The 17,990-nt window shown below is 35.3% G+C and overlaps 1 protein-coding gene and 1 non-coding gene across 4 annotated transcripts in view; one reads left to right on the top strand and one right to left on the bottom strand.

Moving 5' to 3' along the window:
* The window catches only part of AP5M1 (adaptor related protein complex 5 subunit mu 1), a 36,558-nt gene extending 21,499 nt beyond the window's left edge, over positions 1 to 15,059 (top strand). Inside the window, exon 8 of one of the 3 annotated variants that reach the window (XM_088839569.1) lies at positions 11,522 to 15,059. In XM_088839569.1, coding sequence (XP_088695695.1) covers positions 11,522 to 11,742 — 221 coding nt within the window. In that variant the 3' untranslated portion in view covers positions 11,743 to 15,059. Of the gene's footprint in view, positions 1 to 455; positions 5,981 to 11,521 lie in introns of those variants that run through there. The other 2 variants (XM_088839571.1, XM_088839570.1) reach the window with 2 other exon arrangements.
* On the bottom strand, positions 6,335 to 6,463 carry LOC129563628 (small nucleolar RNA SNORA72). Its single transcript, XR_008687372.2, has one exon. It is a non-coding gene; the product is annotated as a small nucleolar RNA SNORA72 (small nucleolar RNA).
* Positions 15,060 to 17,990: the final 2,931 nt, after the last annotated feature.

Genomic DNA, 17,990 nt, shown 5'->3' with positions numbered 1-17,990 from the left:
AAGATGTGAGAAAAAAAATTAGCAAGTTTAGCATGAGGGATATCGGCATAAATTTGGCATATATAGGCTGCTGCTGCTGCTGCTAAGTCACTTCAATCGTGTCTGACTCTGTGTGACCCCATAGACTGAAGCCCACCAGGCTCCCCCGTCCCTGGGATTCTCCAGGCAAGAACACTGGAGTGGGTTGCCATTTCCTTCTCCAATGTGTGAAAGTGAAGTCGCTTAGTCGTGTCCGACCCTTATATATATAGGCTAAAAGATGGATTATTAATGTATTTAGTAAACCCATACTTTTAAAGTGGTACAAGTTATAATAATGCCTTGATAAAAACTGAATTGAAATGACTGTCTCAAAGAATTTCTTTCCTTGAAATAATTGTGTTCCAAAATTTTAAATACCATGACTCTGCTTTCTCATTGAATTTTTGTTAATATAATCTTATCTTTTTTGTTAGACCGGAAGCTAATTTCTTCTGACTATTACATCTGGAATTCTAAAGCTCCTGCTCCAGTAACATATGGATCATTATTACTGTAATTGTCTCATGTTTAAAGGGATTTATACACTAATAACAATTTAAATCATAGTCTTTTATTTTTAATGTATATGCACATAACCTGTAATTGAAAATCATTTATTGAATGATAAAACATTCTTGTTCAATGTTTTTAGTCTGATTTAGTTTGAAAGAACATTTTAAAAACTAATGTATCCAGTTTTTTTTACCCTTGATTTTACTTAAGTATGATTCAGAGCATGAAATCTAGTGATTCACTTTCAGCTTATTTTAGACTGCTTCTTCTTTACATGCTTCTTCCTGCCCCTGTGGCAGACATGGCTAATCAATCACAGCCCTCTTTCTCCATTGGGCATTCCTGGATTTGGAATCAGGCTCCTTCTCAGTCCAGAGCTGCAAGCTGCCACTCCCAGTGGATTGTAGATGATATATGTGTAAGATAAAAAAAACTATTTGCTCTTGGAAACCTGAGTACTAAGTGCTAGTACAATGCTTTGTTACAGAATACCAGACACCACATTAGAAACAACTGTAAATCTCTTGAGAAAATAGCCAATGAAAATGAAGGAAAATCGTTTAAATAGTAACCTGTTTTTAATAAGAACTATCCTACTGACTAATAAAGAATCTGCATAATTCTGTTTACAGTGCTTATCTCTGTTCTAAAGTTACTTTTCAGGCAAACTTACTAAGCTGCAACAGTAACATTTTGTTTAGGATGTCAGTAAGCATATTAAGAGGGGTGGGATACCTTATGAAGATGAGCATAGTGTTTCATGATTACTGAGTATCTGCAGCCAAATTTTTAAAGATAAATTTAGATATAGTATTGGTTTTTCTCTGTTTTAGTATAATTCATTAATGGATGAATTCAGGTTAAAATTCAAAAGCTATTTTATGGATGTAGAATATCACTTAATCTTAGTTCAGTTTCATGTAGCACATTATCTTTACATTTGTCACTCTTGTTTCCTTATTGGCATGCTCTGGGTTTCTTTAGGAACCATCCAGTCATACTCTATTCTCTACCTGTTTTTATAATTATATATCACATTCTGTTTTCCTAGTAGCTCATTGTCAAGTTGGACTTTAAAGGAAAGATGAAATGCAAGAAAAGATGAAATCTCAAGATCCTCAAAACTTACTCCATGTCAAGTTTCTTTTTACAGAACAGAAGAGTTATAAAAAATATGCATCACAAATTAATATTCAGTTAAATTGTATCTTGGTTTCTTTTTTATGAATCTCTTAAGGTAAAGCTTAGAAAAAGCTGTGAACGTTGTGAAAGAGAGCTATGATACTTTGAAATGAGATTGCATGTTAATTTAGGATTTGAAATATGATTTTTAAAATTAAGGTCATTTCTACTCATTATAAATTCCTTTTCTGCAAAGCATTATGGCATAATGTTCTATGCTCAGAATTATCCCAAGTAATGAAAATAGAGTAAATTCCAGACCAGGACTTTAGCTTGTTATTCTAGGCTAATCAGAGGTAATCAGTAGTAAAAAAACTTTCCTTTTGAAAGAACAAATCATTCCCCTCAAGTTTTTTTTAATCTCTTAAACTCAAGCAAAGTTTAACATTTCACTTATATTAATGGAGCTATTTGTACATCTTGATTGTATAAATGTTTATCCTAGTACACGAAAACAGGGAAGAGGCATTTCTCTATTGAGATTCCATATAATAAACCCCTAGGTAAAACTTTTTAAGCAATCAGAAAAACCAGTGAATCTTTGCTCTGACATTTCTAGAAACCTGAGGAAAATCTAAGTAGTACTGGAGAAGTATAGGGACGATGGGGAACCTGATGCCATCTGTTGCCATTCCATTCTAACATACCGCTACAGAACTTAAACTAACTCATGTTTTCATCCTGTTGAGATCAGCTGGGCACACTGTGATGCTTTTGATTTTGTCTAGAAACCTGTCACTTCAGGATAATTTCTGAAGACAAAGTCTGTTTCCCGTTTGGTAGGTGACCTGTTTAATGTTTTCTCTGTGTCTGGGAACTCCTTAGTGTAATTAGCGACCTTTGAACTCCACAACTAATCCTCAGCTATTTTGTATTCCTTACTCATCTTTAAGGCTGGACCTTTCTTTTCTTCAGAGTCCGCTGCCACAATTAAAGAAGAAACAGCTGCATTTCAAAGGGATTCCGATTCCAGAAGCTTAATCGTGATTGACATGTTCTTATTCTAAGCTATAAGACACTCTAAGAGTCCTTTCTTGGGTTAAAACTTCAATCATTTTCTAAAAAATTATCCCACTATGGATTTTATTCATTTTCTTTGATAACTATTCTTTGCATTTTTTAACTTGAAAGATGCTGTGCATTTGCACTGAATATGAGCACCTACTTCCAGTTAAAGATTTGGATGGTGTCAGACCTACTCCAGAGGCAGAATTGCTAAATTCCCTTATAGTGCCAAAATATGATTATGAAATCTGATGTCTATCATATCTTCAGTAGATCCAAAATGTACAAAAAGTTTAAACTTCTGAAAATGTACTCCAGAAAAGATAGTTCATGATTTTGATAAAACTCTTCATTCCTTTATTTTTTACAAACAGTATTTTTTAAACTTTTTAAAGTAAGCAGTACCCTTACAGTGTAAGTCAGTCCCCTTACAGTGGTGGGCAGTTTTTACCTTTTACTTTTTAAGTAATTAATTCAAATGTGAGGTTTGAAGTAAATAACCTATCAAGAATTCTTAAATTATTTGTTTAAAAAAATTTTAATTAAACATTAGTCTTATAAAATTAATTTATTCACACTAACAGTATTTCTAGTGAGTTAAAACTGTAGTTTTATACATCATATGGTTTAAGGTGTTTCAAAGCACAATTTTATACATAGAACAACTGCTAGTATTTTTCTTCTAGTTTTTATTGTAGTATTTCAGAATCCTTCATAGACATTCATGGACTCCTGCACCACCCCTGAGAGGTAGGTAGGTCGAGTTATCATCCAGAGTCTCTGCTGGGACCGCTGCCACAGCACAATGGTTGTTTCTAAGACAAAGGTCAGAAAAGGGATGTTAATAAACAGTCCTCAGGTTTAAGGGACTTTTTTAGGATTACATCTTAAATTCCAACAAATCAGATTTAGGAGTTACTGAAAGTGAAATTGATCCATCCCTCATCCAAACTTTGCAATACTTTCCTGTTCTGACATCATTTAGATAGTTAGCTGTATTATCAGATTAGAAACCATTGTACCAGCCTGCTGAAAGGAAAAGGAGGCAAAAAGCTAAACATGGGATGAATTCTGAACCTTTTAACCTGGCTGAAGTACGTTGGTCCCTGTTATGCAAATACCTTCAATCCTCTGCTAAGTTCAGTGGAAATAATTTTCTTGAATGACAGGTTTATTCAGCAAGGATTCAGTTGGTGATTAATCCCCCTTTGATCTAGGGTATTTCACTTAACTACCAGTTACCTCGTTCTGACAAAGTGCAACTGAGATTAGGGAGATCACTAGAACACTACCAGGGTGTGCATTTATTCTCCATAACCTTTTAAAGCAAGGGCCAAGAATGCAATTTATTTTCAGTATTTGAAGATGTAAAAGTCCTGCCTGCTAAGTTAGAAAGTCAATTGAATACCAAATGAAGTTTATTTCTTACGTAATAGAACAAACGTTTCTTTTTACTTTGCCCAACAATGATTTTAGGAAACTTAGGCTTTGAAGTAACAAAGACTACATTCTAAGTATATCTTCTAGTTTTGTTTCATATACTAGAGTGTATATATATCGGCCCTGAGATAACCCAAAAATCAAAGCTGCAGCTTAGGCTGAGAGAAATGCTTCTATTTTATGAAACTGCACAATTTCTCCCCATCTGCCCCCATTAAAAACTGTCATGGAATGTGGTAAATCCAATTGGGGAAAACACGTCACAATATATAATTACTCATCTTAAGACTTGTGATTTCAGAGCTTTATTTAACTTTGTATTTCTTGAGGAAAAAGCTTATTATCTTCCCATCATAAATCAAATCTTTTTCACCAAGATACCATTACAAAAATACTTCAAATTCATCATTTTAAATTTATCAAAATAACTATTTTCCACAGTATTGTTTACTATTTTACTAATTTTTCTGCCTTTTTCTTGCTTAACTGGGTACCCTTCTTCCATAACTCTAATCTTTGAAATATTCTATGAAAATTTGTACAGTATTTGAAGAATAAACTTGTAAGATGTTTCATGCTAGATTTCTCAAAGAATTCACTTTGTAAAACTATTATAAATATCGGTGTCAATGTTTACCTTGCCAGATGTCAAAGTTGGAGATTTATTTCTCGAGTATATTTTGAGAACCTTAAAAGTAGAAACAATGATGTATAACAAAATTTGTTTTTAAATAGTAAATTCTTAATAACTAGTGTTATAACTATAGACAAAGATTTTGTAAATGCTTTATAGTTGTTCATTATTCAGTATTAATTTGTAGGTTATATATTTGGTTAATTTTCTTGTACATCTTTTTGGCTCAGACTTTTATGATCCAATTTCTAAATAGAAACAGTGACTCAAATAAGGGCATATCTAACTTATGTTGATGCTAATTGAGCATCTCTAATTTGAATTTAATAACTAAACTTTCTGAATATCTTTTAATAGCAAGTTACTTAATCATGGTAAAACTGAGGATCATAAAAATATATAGAAGGCAGGCTCCCTGACCATGTTGCTAAGAAACTACAATAGTATTTTTAATAATTATATGGTAAATTTTTAGTTAACATTGCAATATATTTTGAAATATACTATCACAGAAAGAATATATATAAAACATAGATGTTTATGTGCATGTATTTATATAATTATATGTTAGTGTGTCCAACTTGGGAGGTTTCCCTATGAAATATTTCATTAACATGTCAGGAAGAATATTCGAAGTCAAATATTCAAATATCTTCCATCTAACCACACTTAGTGTAATGAAGAGAAGCATAAAATGAGTATTGCCAAAGAACTCTTGAGGTTACTCTTATAAAATGTTTAAAACTAGTATGAGTTGAAAGTTTCTCAACTATTATTATCAACAGCTGTTTTATAAATATGATAACATTATTGTCTATATATAGCTTGAAGCAGTGGAATGCCTTATCTGTATTACTAGTTTACTGCTTTGAAAGCAGATTATTCTGAGTTCCAGATTGACTTTTCTCAGGCTTTGCCCAATCTGTATATTTGATGGCAGTATAGTGTTTAATATTTGATGCACAGCATTTATAGATGGACAGATGCTCTGAAATGGAAACCACCTGCTAAATTGTTTTTCCAGTAGGACATGTGAAAATTTGTATATCTTAATATTCCATTAAACATTTTAAATGAAGCTATGTTTTGTTTAAATATCTTCTTTTTAAATGATGGTTTCTGTAGGAAAAAAACAGATTGTTTAGTTAACACACTACTAATAAATAAAAATGAAAACCTCTTAAATTTTTTACTTTTTCTTTCAAGGGACTTGAGTGCCCTCTACAGGTTATAGAGATAATCAATGACTGTAATTTAAAAAACAAAAACAAAAAACAAGCTCCAACCAGTTTTATTAAAGATAAACTGTACATGATTTACTTTTCACCAGTTTGTTCCAGTCTTCTAATACCAGAATTACCTAGAAAATAAAGCACAATAATTTTTCAATTCATTTAATGGTAACTGGTAATCATCAAACTAGCAATGGTTATCTTCAAAAGTTATCACACTAGCTGTGCTGCCATTTCTCAAGGTTGATCAGATACCTAGAGTCACAGACACTTCTCACACAAGATGTAACATATAAATTGGACTTGGTTTAATCACCAGCATTTATAAAACTAGACCTAGGTAAAGAACTAAATCTGGGGGCACATGCAGGGTCTTAACATAGTAAACATTTGGCCTGCCCTAATTACAAAATCAGAACAGTGAGAATATTCACAGTGACTGTATTTTTAAACTCTGTGGTTTTTCCCTTTTAGAAGCAAAGCCTATGTGATCTATTTTATTCATATTGTTAACTTTGTTAATTTGCCAGTGATTGAACTAAGAGGGGGTTTTTTTTGGCCAGTTTTATAGTTCAGTGTGAAGAATATAATGTTAATACCATTGAATTTTCCAAGTCACTTAGCTGGCTTTTTTTTTTTTTTTTTGGTGGAACTCTTTAAATGTTAGAACTGTAATAAAACACATTCTCTTACAGAAAGCAGATTGGGAAAATATTCAGGTATTTTGAAATTTATTGAAAATGTGGAGAAAAACTTGATTATTTCCAGTTACATTTTTAGAATATTATACATCGAAATAAATAAGCCTTTCAAATATGCATAATTAAATTTATTAAATTACATGAGTTTTATTTCTTAATCTTGGTGAGTGGTGATTGTGTTCAAGCTCAAAACATAAGGCCAAGTTAGAATTTCTTTATTTAAACAAAGTTAAGATTGAACAGATAATGCTTTGGTATTGTTGTTGCATAGATCTACTAACTAGAAAGAGTATTTTTACTTGAACGAAAGGCAGAGGTTTCATATCTGAGTCACTCATTTCAGAGTACCCATACTTTCTCAACAAGTGTAACAGATTTATTTCAAAAGGATATAGGAATTCATTTTTTGTATGAAACTAAAGAACTGGAGCACTGGTGGCACTTCTGATTCACATAAAACTGCCAGGGAAACTAAATATGATGAGAACTAGAGGAATGACTGGATCAAGTTAATAGAAGTAGATCCTTTTGCAAATCCTGATCATCAACCTTGAAAAGTAAATTAGAACAAGCAAATTGCTGTTGAAAAATTCTTTCAGCACTGTGCTGTTGCTACTCAGCTAGTCATGGTTCAGCCAGAGGCAAGGAAAAAATGCACTCGGTTTTGCATTAACAAAAGAAACATTATTAAAGTGAATGTTTACATTCTGTTTATTGAAGTGTTCAAAGAATGTTTGTTGCATCTTCAAGCAACCTGCTGTTCTCTATTACAGTGCATGAGTGATAATAAAAATGAGTCATTTGTACATTTAAAAAAAATAAGTAACATTTAACTTAAAGTGTTCCTGAGCCATCTTACTTCAAAATACTCAAGTATCAAGAAAAAATAAGTATCAATACTTTCTCTTTTAAAGATTTTTTTGTCACTAGGAAAAGTATCCTATTTAAAAAAGAAAATTCATTCACTGGAATACACATTCAAGTTATTTCCAAATGCTTTAGGTAACTTTCCTCCCAGACTGCAATGCATGAGACATAATAAAATAACAAAAACAGTTATGAAATTACTTAAGTGAGTGTGTTACTGGATATATGTGTATTGGAGAAATAGCTTGATAATTCTAAGAGCTTTTTTGAACTACCTCATAAAGACTAAGTTGAGAATTAAACAAGACATCAGTGAAAAGCAGGAATGCCAATCTCACATTTAAAAATTTAGTATTATATGTATTGGTAAAATTGAGGAAAGCGATAATTAAAAATTCAAATTTTTATCTTTGATTTACCGGAAATGAACAATGTGAATCACTTTAAGAAGTAGAAGTGTAGTAGTGAATAGGGATCTAAGTACCATATTTTACTTGGTATCTTAGCAGATGTTATGGAATACAATTCAGTATTCTGTAATCTGATGGATTAACTAATTTTTGAGGAAAATTTTCTTAGATTCATCAAGATAATAAGTTGTCAGTCTTCTGTATTTCAGCCTAAAAATTTTTCTGTTATACTTAGCAAAGATTATTAACCCATGCTATAGGCTCTTGAGATCCTCTTTGCCAGATATTTTATTATTTACCATTTCCTATGGTATTTGCAAAGCAGCATATATTTTTTAAAGTCTAGAAATGATTAAAATTACTTGAGTTAAACTGGATATTTTATATTTAAAATATCCTATGGAACTTCAATCTTTGTCCATAATCTTTAAAAAAAAAAAGTTTTTAATCTAAAATAAGGCAAATGCCAAGCTTCTAACTCTGGTTTTGCTAGAGAAATCACCAGGAGAAGTGGTTATAAATGCTTTCAGTTTTGTAACTGGTAGTAGCAAGAGGACTTTTTAATATAAGTGGCTTCAGGCCCATAATTAACATATTTCCCTTATACTTAAAAGTCATATAAAATTTAATGTCAAATTTAATAAACATTAAATTTTATACTGTTAAAGGCCTAAAGCAAAAAAAAAAAGTTGCTGAGTGGGCTTCCCTGTTAGTCTAGTGGCTAAGAATCCTGCCAGTGCAGGGGACACGAATGCAATCTCTGGTCTGGGAAAATCCCACATACTGTGGAGCAACTAAGTCCATGAGCCACAACTATTGAACCCACTTGACCTATTACTCCGGATCTGCAAGAGAAGCCACTGCAACTAGAGAGTAGCCCCTGCTCACCACAACTGGAGAAAGCCCATGCACAGCAACAAAGATCTAGCACAGCCAAAAGTAAAATAAATCTTAAACTGCCGAGTAATCCAGCTGAAATTGAGACATTAGTCAAGTAAAATGCGTAATTAATACTAAACTTTTACTGTGCTCCTATTACATGCCACTCCAGAACTAGACAAAAAGACAACAAACAGTACCTGATTTTGAATGGTACATGGTAACTCCTGCAATTTAGCACTGTAATATGGAAGACTATACATTGTACGGAAATTGTCCAAAGAGGTGGGATGGTTGAAGTTCACCAGGCATACAAAGGAAAGAAGGGCATCCCAGGGACGAGGTCATAAACCTGGATGTCTAGTTCTCTGAAAAGAGCATCCCAGAAACCTGAGCGTCTAATATAGTAAGTATGTACATGTGCATACAAGGGAATATTTTTTCCTTCCACATGTTCAATATTTGGATATTTAGATAGGTATAAATTTCTAAGGAAAGCAATTACTATGTTTAATTTCCACCTGAATATGCAGGCATATGAACACATTCCTAAAGACAAATATACACTTCCACACTCTGTCTCCCCTCTCTGCCTTCCTTCCTTGCTAATTATTGAATGCATGTTCACACGTGCTCATGAGACTTAGCTCTGCATTATCAATGGAGAAAATATAAATGTATAAATAGGACTATAGAGAAAATATATGTGAAGAACTGTTATATAATCTGTTGATACGTTAATAGCATACTCAGTCAACTGATAAGCTAAATTTTTTAGTACACATCCCATAGAACTACCATGGAACACATTCTTAACTATGTTTCATTTGGGTATATACACATACATATACACACAAATGTACATATGTGTGTAAGTAAAATAAAAATGAGGGCTCCAGAGCACTGCTCTTACATACTAGTTTGCAAATTTTACCCCACCTCTCATACTAATATCTTGAACTTCTTGAGGACAATGAGATTCATCTCTTAACATCTTTGTATTACAAGTGCCACCAGAAACACAAAACAAGCTTAATCTCGATTCATTAAGTGAAATGTTAAAAATGAGGTAAAGCAGGTTGTTCTCCCACTTCACACAAATCAGCGATGTCTAGTGATTATGGTTTTGCATGTGTATATTAAAAGTCCATTGTGCAAACTGTGATTCCATCCACATTCAGCACAGGTGATTTCTGCCCTGTGATTGTCATCTCTAACACTATTTGGAGGATTTATTGTTGTCCATGACACTACCCTTCAGATACACACTGCAGAGTTTTTGCTCAACCTATTCAACTAGCAACAGCTGAGGTCTGCATTTACTGCCCATCCTAGGACACATTCTTTGCAATTATGCTTCAGTGAACCCTAAAGCATTTGGCACTCTCATCTTGGGGATTTCCTTCTGGAGCTCACTCTCCAATGGCTTTGTGAGCTCCCCACTATTTACCAGAGTTTATCCTGATTTTGTTCAGTATAATATGACCTGATAGATGCTATGATTCCCCTCACCCCATAAAGCCACAGCTTTCAGTGAGTTTCGTGTGCTGATGAAATATAGTTGCCTGTATCCAAGAATTCCAAGTGATTATTTTGAAATTTTCCATTTATCATAAAGGCAGAATGGTAGAGAGGAAATATATAGTCTTTGAAGTCATACGGGCCTGATTTCAAATCCCAGGCTCTGCCATTTACAAGCTGGGTGGTCCTGGATGAATTAATGTCTGAGTTCTTCACTTTTATCCAAGCTTCATAGGGTTATTATAAGCATTGAATTATGCAAATTTCTAACTACGCAGGTATTCAATTTGTGTTCATTCCCTTCCATATCAAAGATTAAAAATGGCCTTTTCATGCAACTAGTTATTAGATAGTTATGCCTTCAGACTATCAAAATTATATGTATTGTCCATTTGCCCTTCGTTTTAAATATTCAGCTGCATATTACATTGCAGGAATGCCTACTCCATTGCTTGAATGGGTCTTCGGGATTTAATAAAATGGCTATAGAACTGAGTAGACACCTACTCAGTGTTTAAGTGTTTAAGTTTGCTAAAGTTTAACAAGTTATCATTATTCATGGAAAGATATTTACTCAAAATTCACATATTAAAGATGACTGAACAGCCACATTCTGCCAAAAGTGGGACTGAACAAAAATAAAATTAATCCACAGGAACATTGAACAAATACAGTAATAACCCACAAAATATTAATGGAGCTCAATTAACTTCTGGAAGTCTTTTCTTTATGTTGTCCAAGATACAGTCTGTACCATTCATAACTAATTGTGGAAGTCATTTCTTAAATTTTCTTGAGATTTTTTTCCTAAAAGTAGAAAAGTTATTTGACAGTATAGTCATTTTTTTAAATGTCAGATTGATTTATTGATTTAATGAAACATTTAAATTGTCAAATTTAGCTCCCTAGAAATCTGAAGTTTTAGATCAAGGCACTTAAACCTTAGTAATGCTAAGAAGAGTTGAAAACAAATTGTTCTCTTCTCACAGGATAGTAACGTTTTGCTTTGTGTTATTGCACTAGCCCTTTCGTCCAAATTAGCTCTATGAATAAAGTACTCTGAGTTGCAGCTGCAGATTTCTAATACCAGTGGGCATACTCCTTCATCTTCCCTAGGCCTGAGTCTCTACCACCATGCCAAGCCTCTCTTGATATCGGAAAGTAGAAAAGTGAGTGACGTGATAACATCCTCCAGGCCTGGATGTGAGCCCCAGGAAACTCCTGCTGAAGACACTGCCCACAGCGAAGAGGGGAGGAGCTTCCTAACTCCCGAGTCCTGCAAGGAGGCCACCCTATGTCGGCACTGCCTGAGAGCTTCCTGCTGCTGCTGCTGCTAAGTCGTGTCCGACTCTGTGCGACCCCATAGACGGCAGCCCACCAGACTCCTCCATCCTTGGGACTCTCCAGGCAAGAATACTGGAGTGGGTTGCCATTGCCTTCTCCAATGCATGAAAGTGAAGGTGAAGTCGCTCAGTCATGTCCTACTCTTAGCGACCCGATGGACCGCAGCCTACCGGGCTCCTCCGTCCATGAGATTTTCCGGCAAGAGTACTGGAGTGGGGTGCCATTGCCTTCTCCACTTCATTGTGCTACTGAGCATGAAAAAAAAAAGTGAAAGTGTTAGTTGTTCAGTCCTGTCTGACTCTTGCGACCCCCTGAACTGTAGCCCACCAGGCTACTCTGTCCATGGAATTCTCCAGGCAAGAATACTAGTGTGTGTGTGCTTAGTTACTCAGTTGTGTCCGACTCTGCAACAAAATGGACTGTAGCCCTCCAGGCTCCTTTGTCCATGGGGATTCTCCAGGCAAGAATATTGAAGTGGGTTGCCATGCCTTCCTCCAAGGGATCTTCCCAACCCAGGGATCGAACCCAGGTCTCCTGCATTGTAGGCAGATTCTTTACCATCTGAGCCACCAGTGGGTACCTATTCCCTTCTCCAGGGGATCTTCCCAACCCAGGGATCAAACCAGGGACTCCGACATTGCAGGCAGATTCTTTACCATCTGAGCCATCAGCATGGTTTCCTAGGAACGCTTTTGGTGGGGTTAGTAAACAGCGTGGTCAGTGGAGTATATAGTGTGGCTTTCAGGTTAGGCAGACACAGTTCAAAAGCCATCTCTTTTTTAAGGAAACCTTGGCCCCAGCATCCTCATTTGTGAAATAGGAATCTTCATAAGAATTGTATATCAACAAAATGACACAGCTCGTATAAAGTGAATGGTACATAGGTGATGGCATACATTCCCTTGACTCTCCCTCCAATAAAGATATCAACTGTTTTATTAACGACTTAGGAACTGGAAGTAGCTCACTATTATTTACAACCCAAGTATTTTTTTTGTAATGTGATAGCACAATCAAGAGACCAAGTGAAGTCACTCAGTCGTGTCCGACTCTTTGCAACCCCATGGACTGTAGCCTACCATGCTCCTCCATCCACTGGATTTTCCAGGCAAGAATACTGGAGTGGGTTGCCATTTCCTTCTCCAGAGGATCTTCCCGATAGCACAATAGGGAAAAGTAAAATATTAAATTCCCACATTTACTATAGGACAGAGAAATTTATAGTTTGTATTAATAACATACACACACATAGGTATTATTGTTCTTGTAACAGATCATTTTCCTCTCTGGTAACTAGGAAGCTGAGAGCTGAAATCTTGACCTTTTTTTAAAGAGGTGCAGAAGTTTTCATATATATTTTTGTCATCTTTGTATTGAATCATTTTACTGTTCTAACTTTATTTTCCCTTTGCCTCAATTTCTCTTTTTATCCTACTATATCATATTGTACTACCCTAGCCTTTATATTGGACTTTACTAATATACTGATATAGCCTTTATTTTTAATTTCTTCAAGTCATTTTTGGAATGAGGCTGAGAATAATTATATATGCAAAAGGGTGTCATTGATCCACCACTGATAATGTTCCCGGCAAAATTTAAGAGAAAAGGATTGGAAAAAATTTAATGTGATTCTGAAACTGATTGTGTCAGACAGTTTCCTGACTTCTAACATGAAGTATTTCACTTGCTTAAACACAGCTAACTTAGTTATGCCACTGTCATTGTTTTACATCAAAAGCCATTGGAATCCATTCGGCCATCTTTTAAAAATGGGACTTGCATCATCGGCAACACCACCAGTTCCAAGTACTCAAATATATACATGTTGTCCTTTAGATTAGTCTTCTCTATAGGTGATTCTAGTGAAGCTATCAGAAAGAAAAATATTTGGAGTAATTTCTTTGCAAAAGCCTTCAAAGCTAATTTAAAAGCTGCAGATGGAAAATGGACCTTATGATCACTGCTTTGTATTAAATACAGAAACCATTTTATCTGGCTTAATCAACCATCTTATAGTCATGGGGCTTAAATTTAAGAAATCAAATATTTGGAAGAATATGCCATGCCACATGGCTTAAAGGCTATTCACGAAAAAAAAAAGGAATTCTCAGGAAAATTTGGCATAAAGACAGAATCATGGAGTAAGTGTGTAGTTAACCAAAGACTACTTCGAAGCTCAATTGCAAATTCTGGTGTGTTTGTTTTTAAACGAGTCTCAGTAATAAGCATACCCCATACAGCATAATCCTGTGTACTTCTAGCAAGCCAAAATATTTTCAGTATCAGGATTTATGGGTTCTGTTTGTATAAAGCATAAAGATAAATTTTTTAAATAAAAATAATAATTTGGGGGTCTTTTATAGCAAAGTTCTATTTTGACAGGAAAATTATAGCAATTGTACCTTAGTGTAAGGGACTGGGACTGTTTAAAATGAAAGAAAAATAAAAAAAGAGTATTTGTGCATGTGTTTTCATATTCTAACGTGGCTACTCTATCAAGAGAAACTAAAAATTATGTTTGATAGGTCATTCTCATTTTTTATGACAACCTTTTTATTTCTTGTATTTAAGGTTAAATATTTCCTGACATTTTTACTTCAATTATTTTTAGCTATTCACCCACAAATGCAGGAAGGCTGACATAATTACCCCCTTTTAATTCACAAAAGACGTGTATTTACCTATTTGCTGTAAGGCTTTTCAAGCTAGCATGCTGTTACTGTGACAAGACTACTTTGAACACACAGTAGGTAAAATCATATCGTATACTGCACAGCAACCTCAATAGCTGAATGTTAATTTAACCAATAAAGACAAAGTAATTACAATAATAAGAATTCTTATCTTTTGATGGGGTTAAAATGGAACTCAAATTGTTATATAGCCCATTGGCTTAGTAATCACTAGAAAAATTAACCAAAGACAAAGTATTATTTGCAAAGTTACTATTTGTTACTAGAGATGCCAGTAGAAGATCACAGTGTAATGTCAGGTGTAAATATTTGTGGCATATCTGGAATATTTAATATATGGAGTAGATCATTTTTTAATACTTCTCACTACCAAATGACAAAATTATTTTCTGTAAGACCAAAGGAACAAGAATGATGGCCAAAAAAGGGGTGCAGATAGTAAAAATTGTCTTTCATTGAATATATATGTACATATGTGTGTATCTCATATATGTATCTATATGCTATGTATATAATAATAATCATAAAAATACAAAATGAGATATTTATTACAGAACAAAATTTAAATGTCCTTACTTTTAAATTTTATTAATGTATTTTTAAAGGGGGTCGTATTTATACCTACATATCAGTCTGATACACAAATAATAACATTACAGTAATTGATAAGTGAATTTTAATAAAACCAAAATATATAAAAAAAGGTACAGTTGAGACAACTAAATCATACCACTGATGTAACATTCTATTTTCTCGGTATTCTTATTTTAAAACAAATATTAACATGAAAGTATTATTCTAATTAGTAAAAGATTTAATGTTTGAAACAAAATTTACACTTCTCGAACATTGTACCATACCTTAGAGTTAGCATGCTGTTTTACTATTGTAATAGAAGTTGCCCAGAAAGACTGAATCGAAGCAACTCAGGTTCTATTTCTTCATCTTTCCAGTCACTGTGCAAAACTATTAATTTCAAAAAAATTACTGCTTAAACAGTATTATGTAGTGTTGCAAAGCTTAGATAGAGAACTGCTTTTGAAGGAAGCTTCAACAATCCTTAATTGTTATTACTCTGGAAAGGAATGGCTGCAGCCAGCTCCACATGTGGGGCCAACAGTATAATCGACAATTGTCCAAATAAATTTACATGCAGGGTACAATGTTTATTAAAAGATAAGTTATCAAAATGTGCTCATTTAAAACTTTATTCTATTTCAACTCAACAATAACCACAGCAATTTTTTGGTTTGAATTGACTAATTCAGCCTTTACCTGAGAATGCCAAAGCAGTCCACCTGAGGACCTTATTAAGACGTGCCCTGGGTCTTGTCACACTCTCTCTATCCACACCCTGACTCGTCTTCTCTTTGTGGACCCTCCCAGGGGGTCATAGACCTCCTCCAGGACCTGTGAATAATAAGCTTCTCTATTTCACTGGTGGTTTTCACTGACAACCCAGGGCCCTGCTTAACAAATGTTAGCTAAGTCATAACAATAGGTAAAATATGGGGTCTGTTAGTAGTGATAAATTCTTTGAAATTAAAACAAGGGGGGTGGGGGACTTCTCTGGTGGTCTAGTGGCTAAGACTTTGCACTCCCATTGCAGAGGGCCTGAGTTCAAGCTCTGGTCAGGGGACTAGATCCTTCACGCTGCAACTAAGAGTTCACGTGTGGCAACTAAAGATACTCCAACAAAGATCAAAGATCCCTAAGTGCTGCAACTAAGACCCAATTCATTCAAAGAAATTAATTAAAATAAATAATTTTAAAAAAAAAAAAAGGAAAGGAAGAAGGATGCAGAGGTCCAGGGCTATAATGTTTACAACATAATGCACAGTGGCCACAGAAACTGAGGGTGCTGGTGGCAGGGACAAGAGTGAGCCTTCTGGTAACTGGGAAAAGAGCAGCAAGTGTTGTGACAGTAGCAGCCACACGATTCAGGAAAGGAAGTGATCACGCTGGTCACAAGTACTTTTTCTCAAACTCAGTACCTTGTTACAAACGTAACGTTTTGAAAACAATTGCGATAACGTCACCAAACACCTTAAGCCTAATTGCAGTCACAAACTATCTTCTGAAACAGGAACAAAGTCCACAGACACTAAGGATAGTAATGCTTGAAACACTCTCCTAGGCAATGTTATTGTTCAATAAGGTACAGTCTGCTACAGGACTTGCCCTACTTCTTTCCAACTTTCATCTCAATAACTATTATTGAAAGTCAGAGGTTGGAAATTTGTAATCCAGGAGGCCACTCTAAGGGTATTTCAAGGGTTTAAGCTGAGAAGTTGCCCAATCCCTAGATGTGTCAAATCCAGGGAAGGGTGGGGAGAAAGGGTTATGGGTTAAACCAATCCTGACCCAGAGTTGCTGAGGCTGACCAGTACTCTGCAGGACTCAGGGTGTAAAACAGAAATAGGCATACCCTGGTCAAAGCCAGCTGCAAGGAAGAGGAGTTAGCCTTCATCTAAGATGGGCTTTGTCCTACTCAAAGATGCCTGCTTACAACTTGGATGTGTGGACATTTTTCAACAGCGACTCTGCGGAGCAGTAAGAAGCACAGCAGCTGTGGACTGGTGAGATCAAGGTCAGTATTCTGCTTCTTTGGGTGGAGCAGGTGAACCATGCAAAAGTCCCTTGTTCTCTAAATAATCAGGCTTGGTGGGGGGAGGCATTATTTGCCTCTATTTATCCATGTTTTTTGGGGCTTCCCAGGTGGTGCATTGGTAAAGAATCTGCCTGCCAATGCAGGAGACGCAGGTTTGATCCCTGGGTCTGGAAGATACCCTGGAGCATGAAATGGAAACCCACTCCAGTGTTTTTGCCTGGAAAATTCCATGGACAGAGGAGCCTGGCAGGCTACAGTATGTGGGTTGCAAAGAGTCAGACACAACTGAAGACATCCATAATTTTATGAATAGCTTATAGAGCAGTTCAGTCACAACTCTAGATTGCAAAAATATCCTTTTCTTCTCCTTAAATTGAGATGAAACCAAGTAAACTGTTTACTCTCTACCACCCAGGTTAAGTTTAAATTTTGGTCTCTAGTAGGAAATTTTCAGTATTCATTACCACACAAATATTTACTCTTACCATACCCAAATGCATGACGTTTAGGCCGATTTTGAACGTGTGTGTGTGTGTTAGTCACTCAGTCATGTCCAACTCTCTGTGACCCCATGGACTGCAGCCCGCCAGGCTCCCCAGTCTATGGAATTCTCTAGGCAGGAACATTGGAGTGGGTTGCCATTTCCTTCTCCAATGTGAATTTTAGTCATAGTAGTTTAGTCGCTAAGTCGTGTCTGACCATTGCGACCCCACAGACAGTACCAGGTTCTCTGTCCATGGGATTCTCCAGGCAAGAATACTGGAGTGGGCTGCCATTTCCTTCTCCAGATTTTGAAAATAGATGATAACAAATAACATTTGTTAAGCACTTGAAAGAAAGTGAAAGTCACTCAGTCGTGTCCGACTCTTTGGGACCCCATGTACTATACAACCCATGAAATTCTTCAGGCAACAAACTGGAGTAGGGAGCCTTT

This window comes from Moschus berezovskii, chromosome 9 (genome assembly GCF_049115385.1).
Source record: "Moschus berezovskii isolate FMDL1 chromosome 9, NW_MosBer_1.0, whole genome shotgun sequence".
Lineage (NCBI taxonomy): Eukaryota > Metazoa > Chordata > Mammalia > Artiodactyla > Moschidae > Moschus > Moschus berezovskii.
The sequence above is the reverse complement of the archived record's forward strand: the minus strand, read 5'-3'. Positions and strand labels throughout refer to the sequence as shown.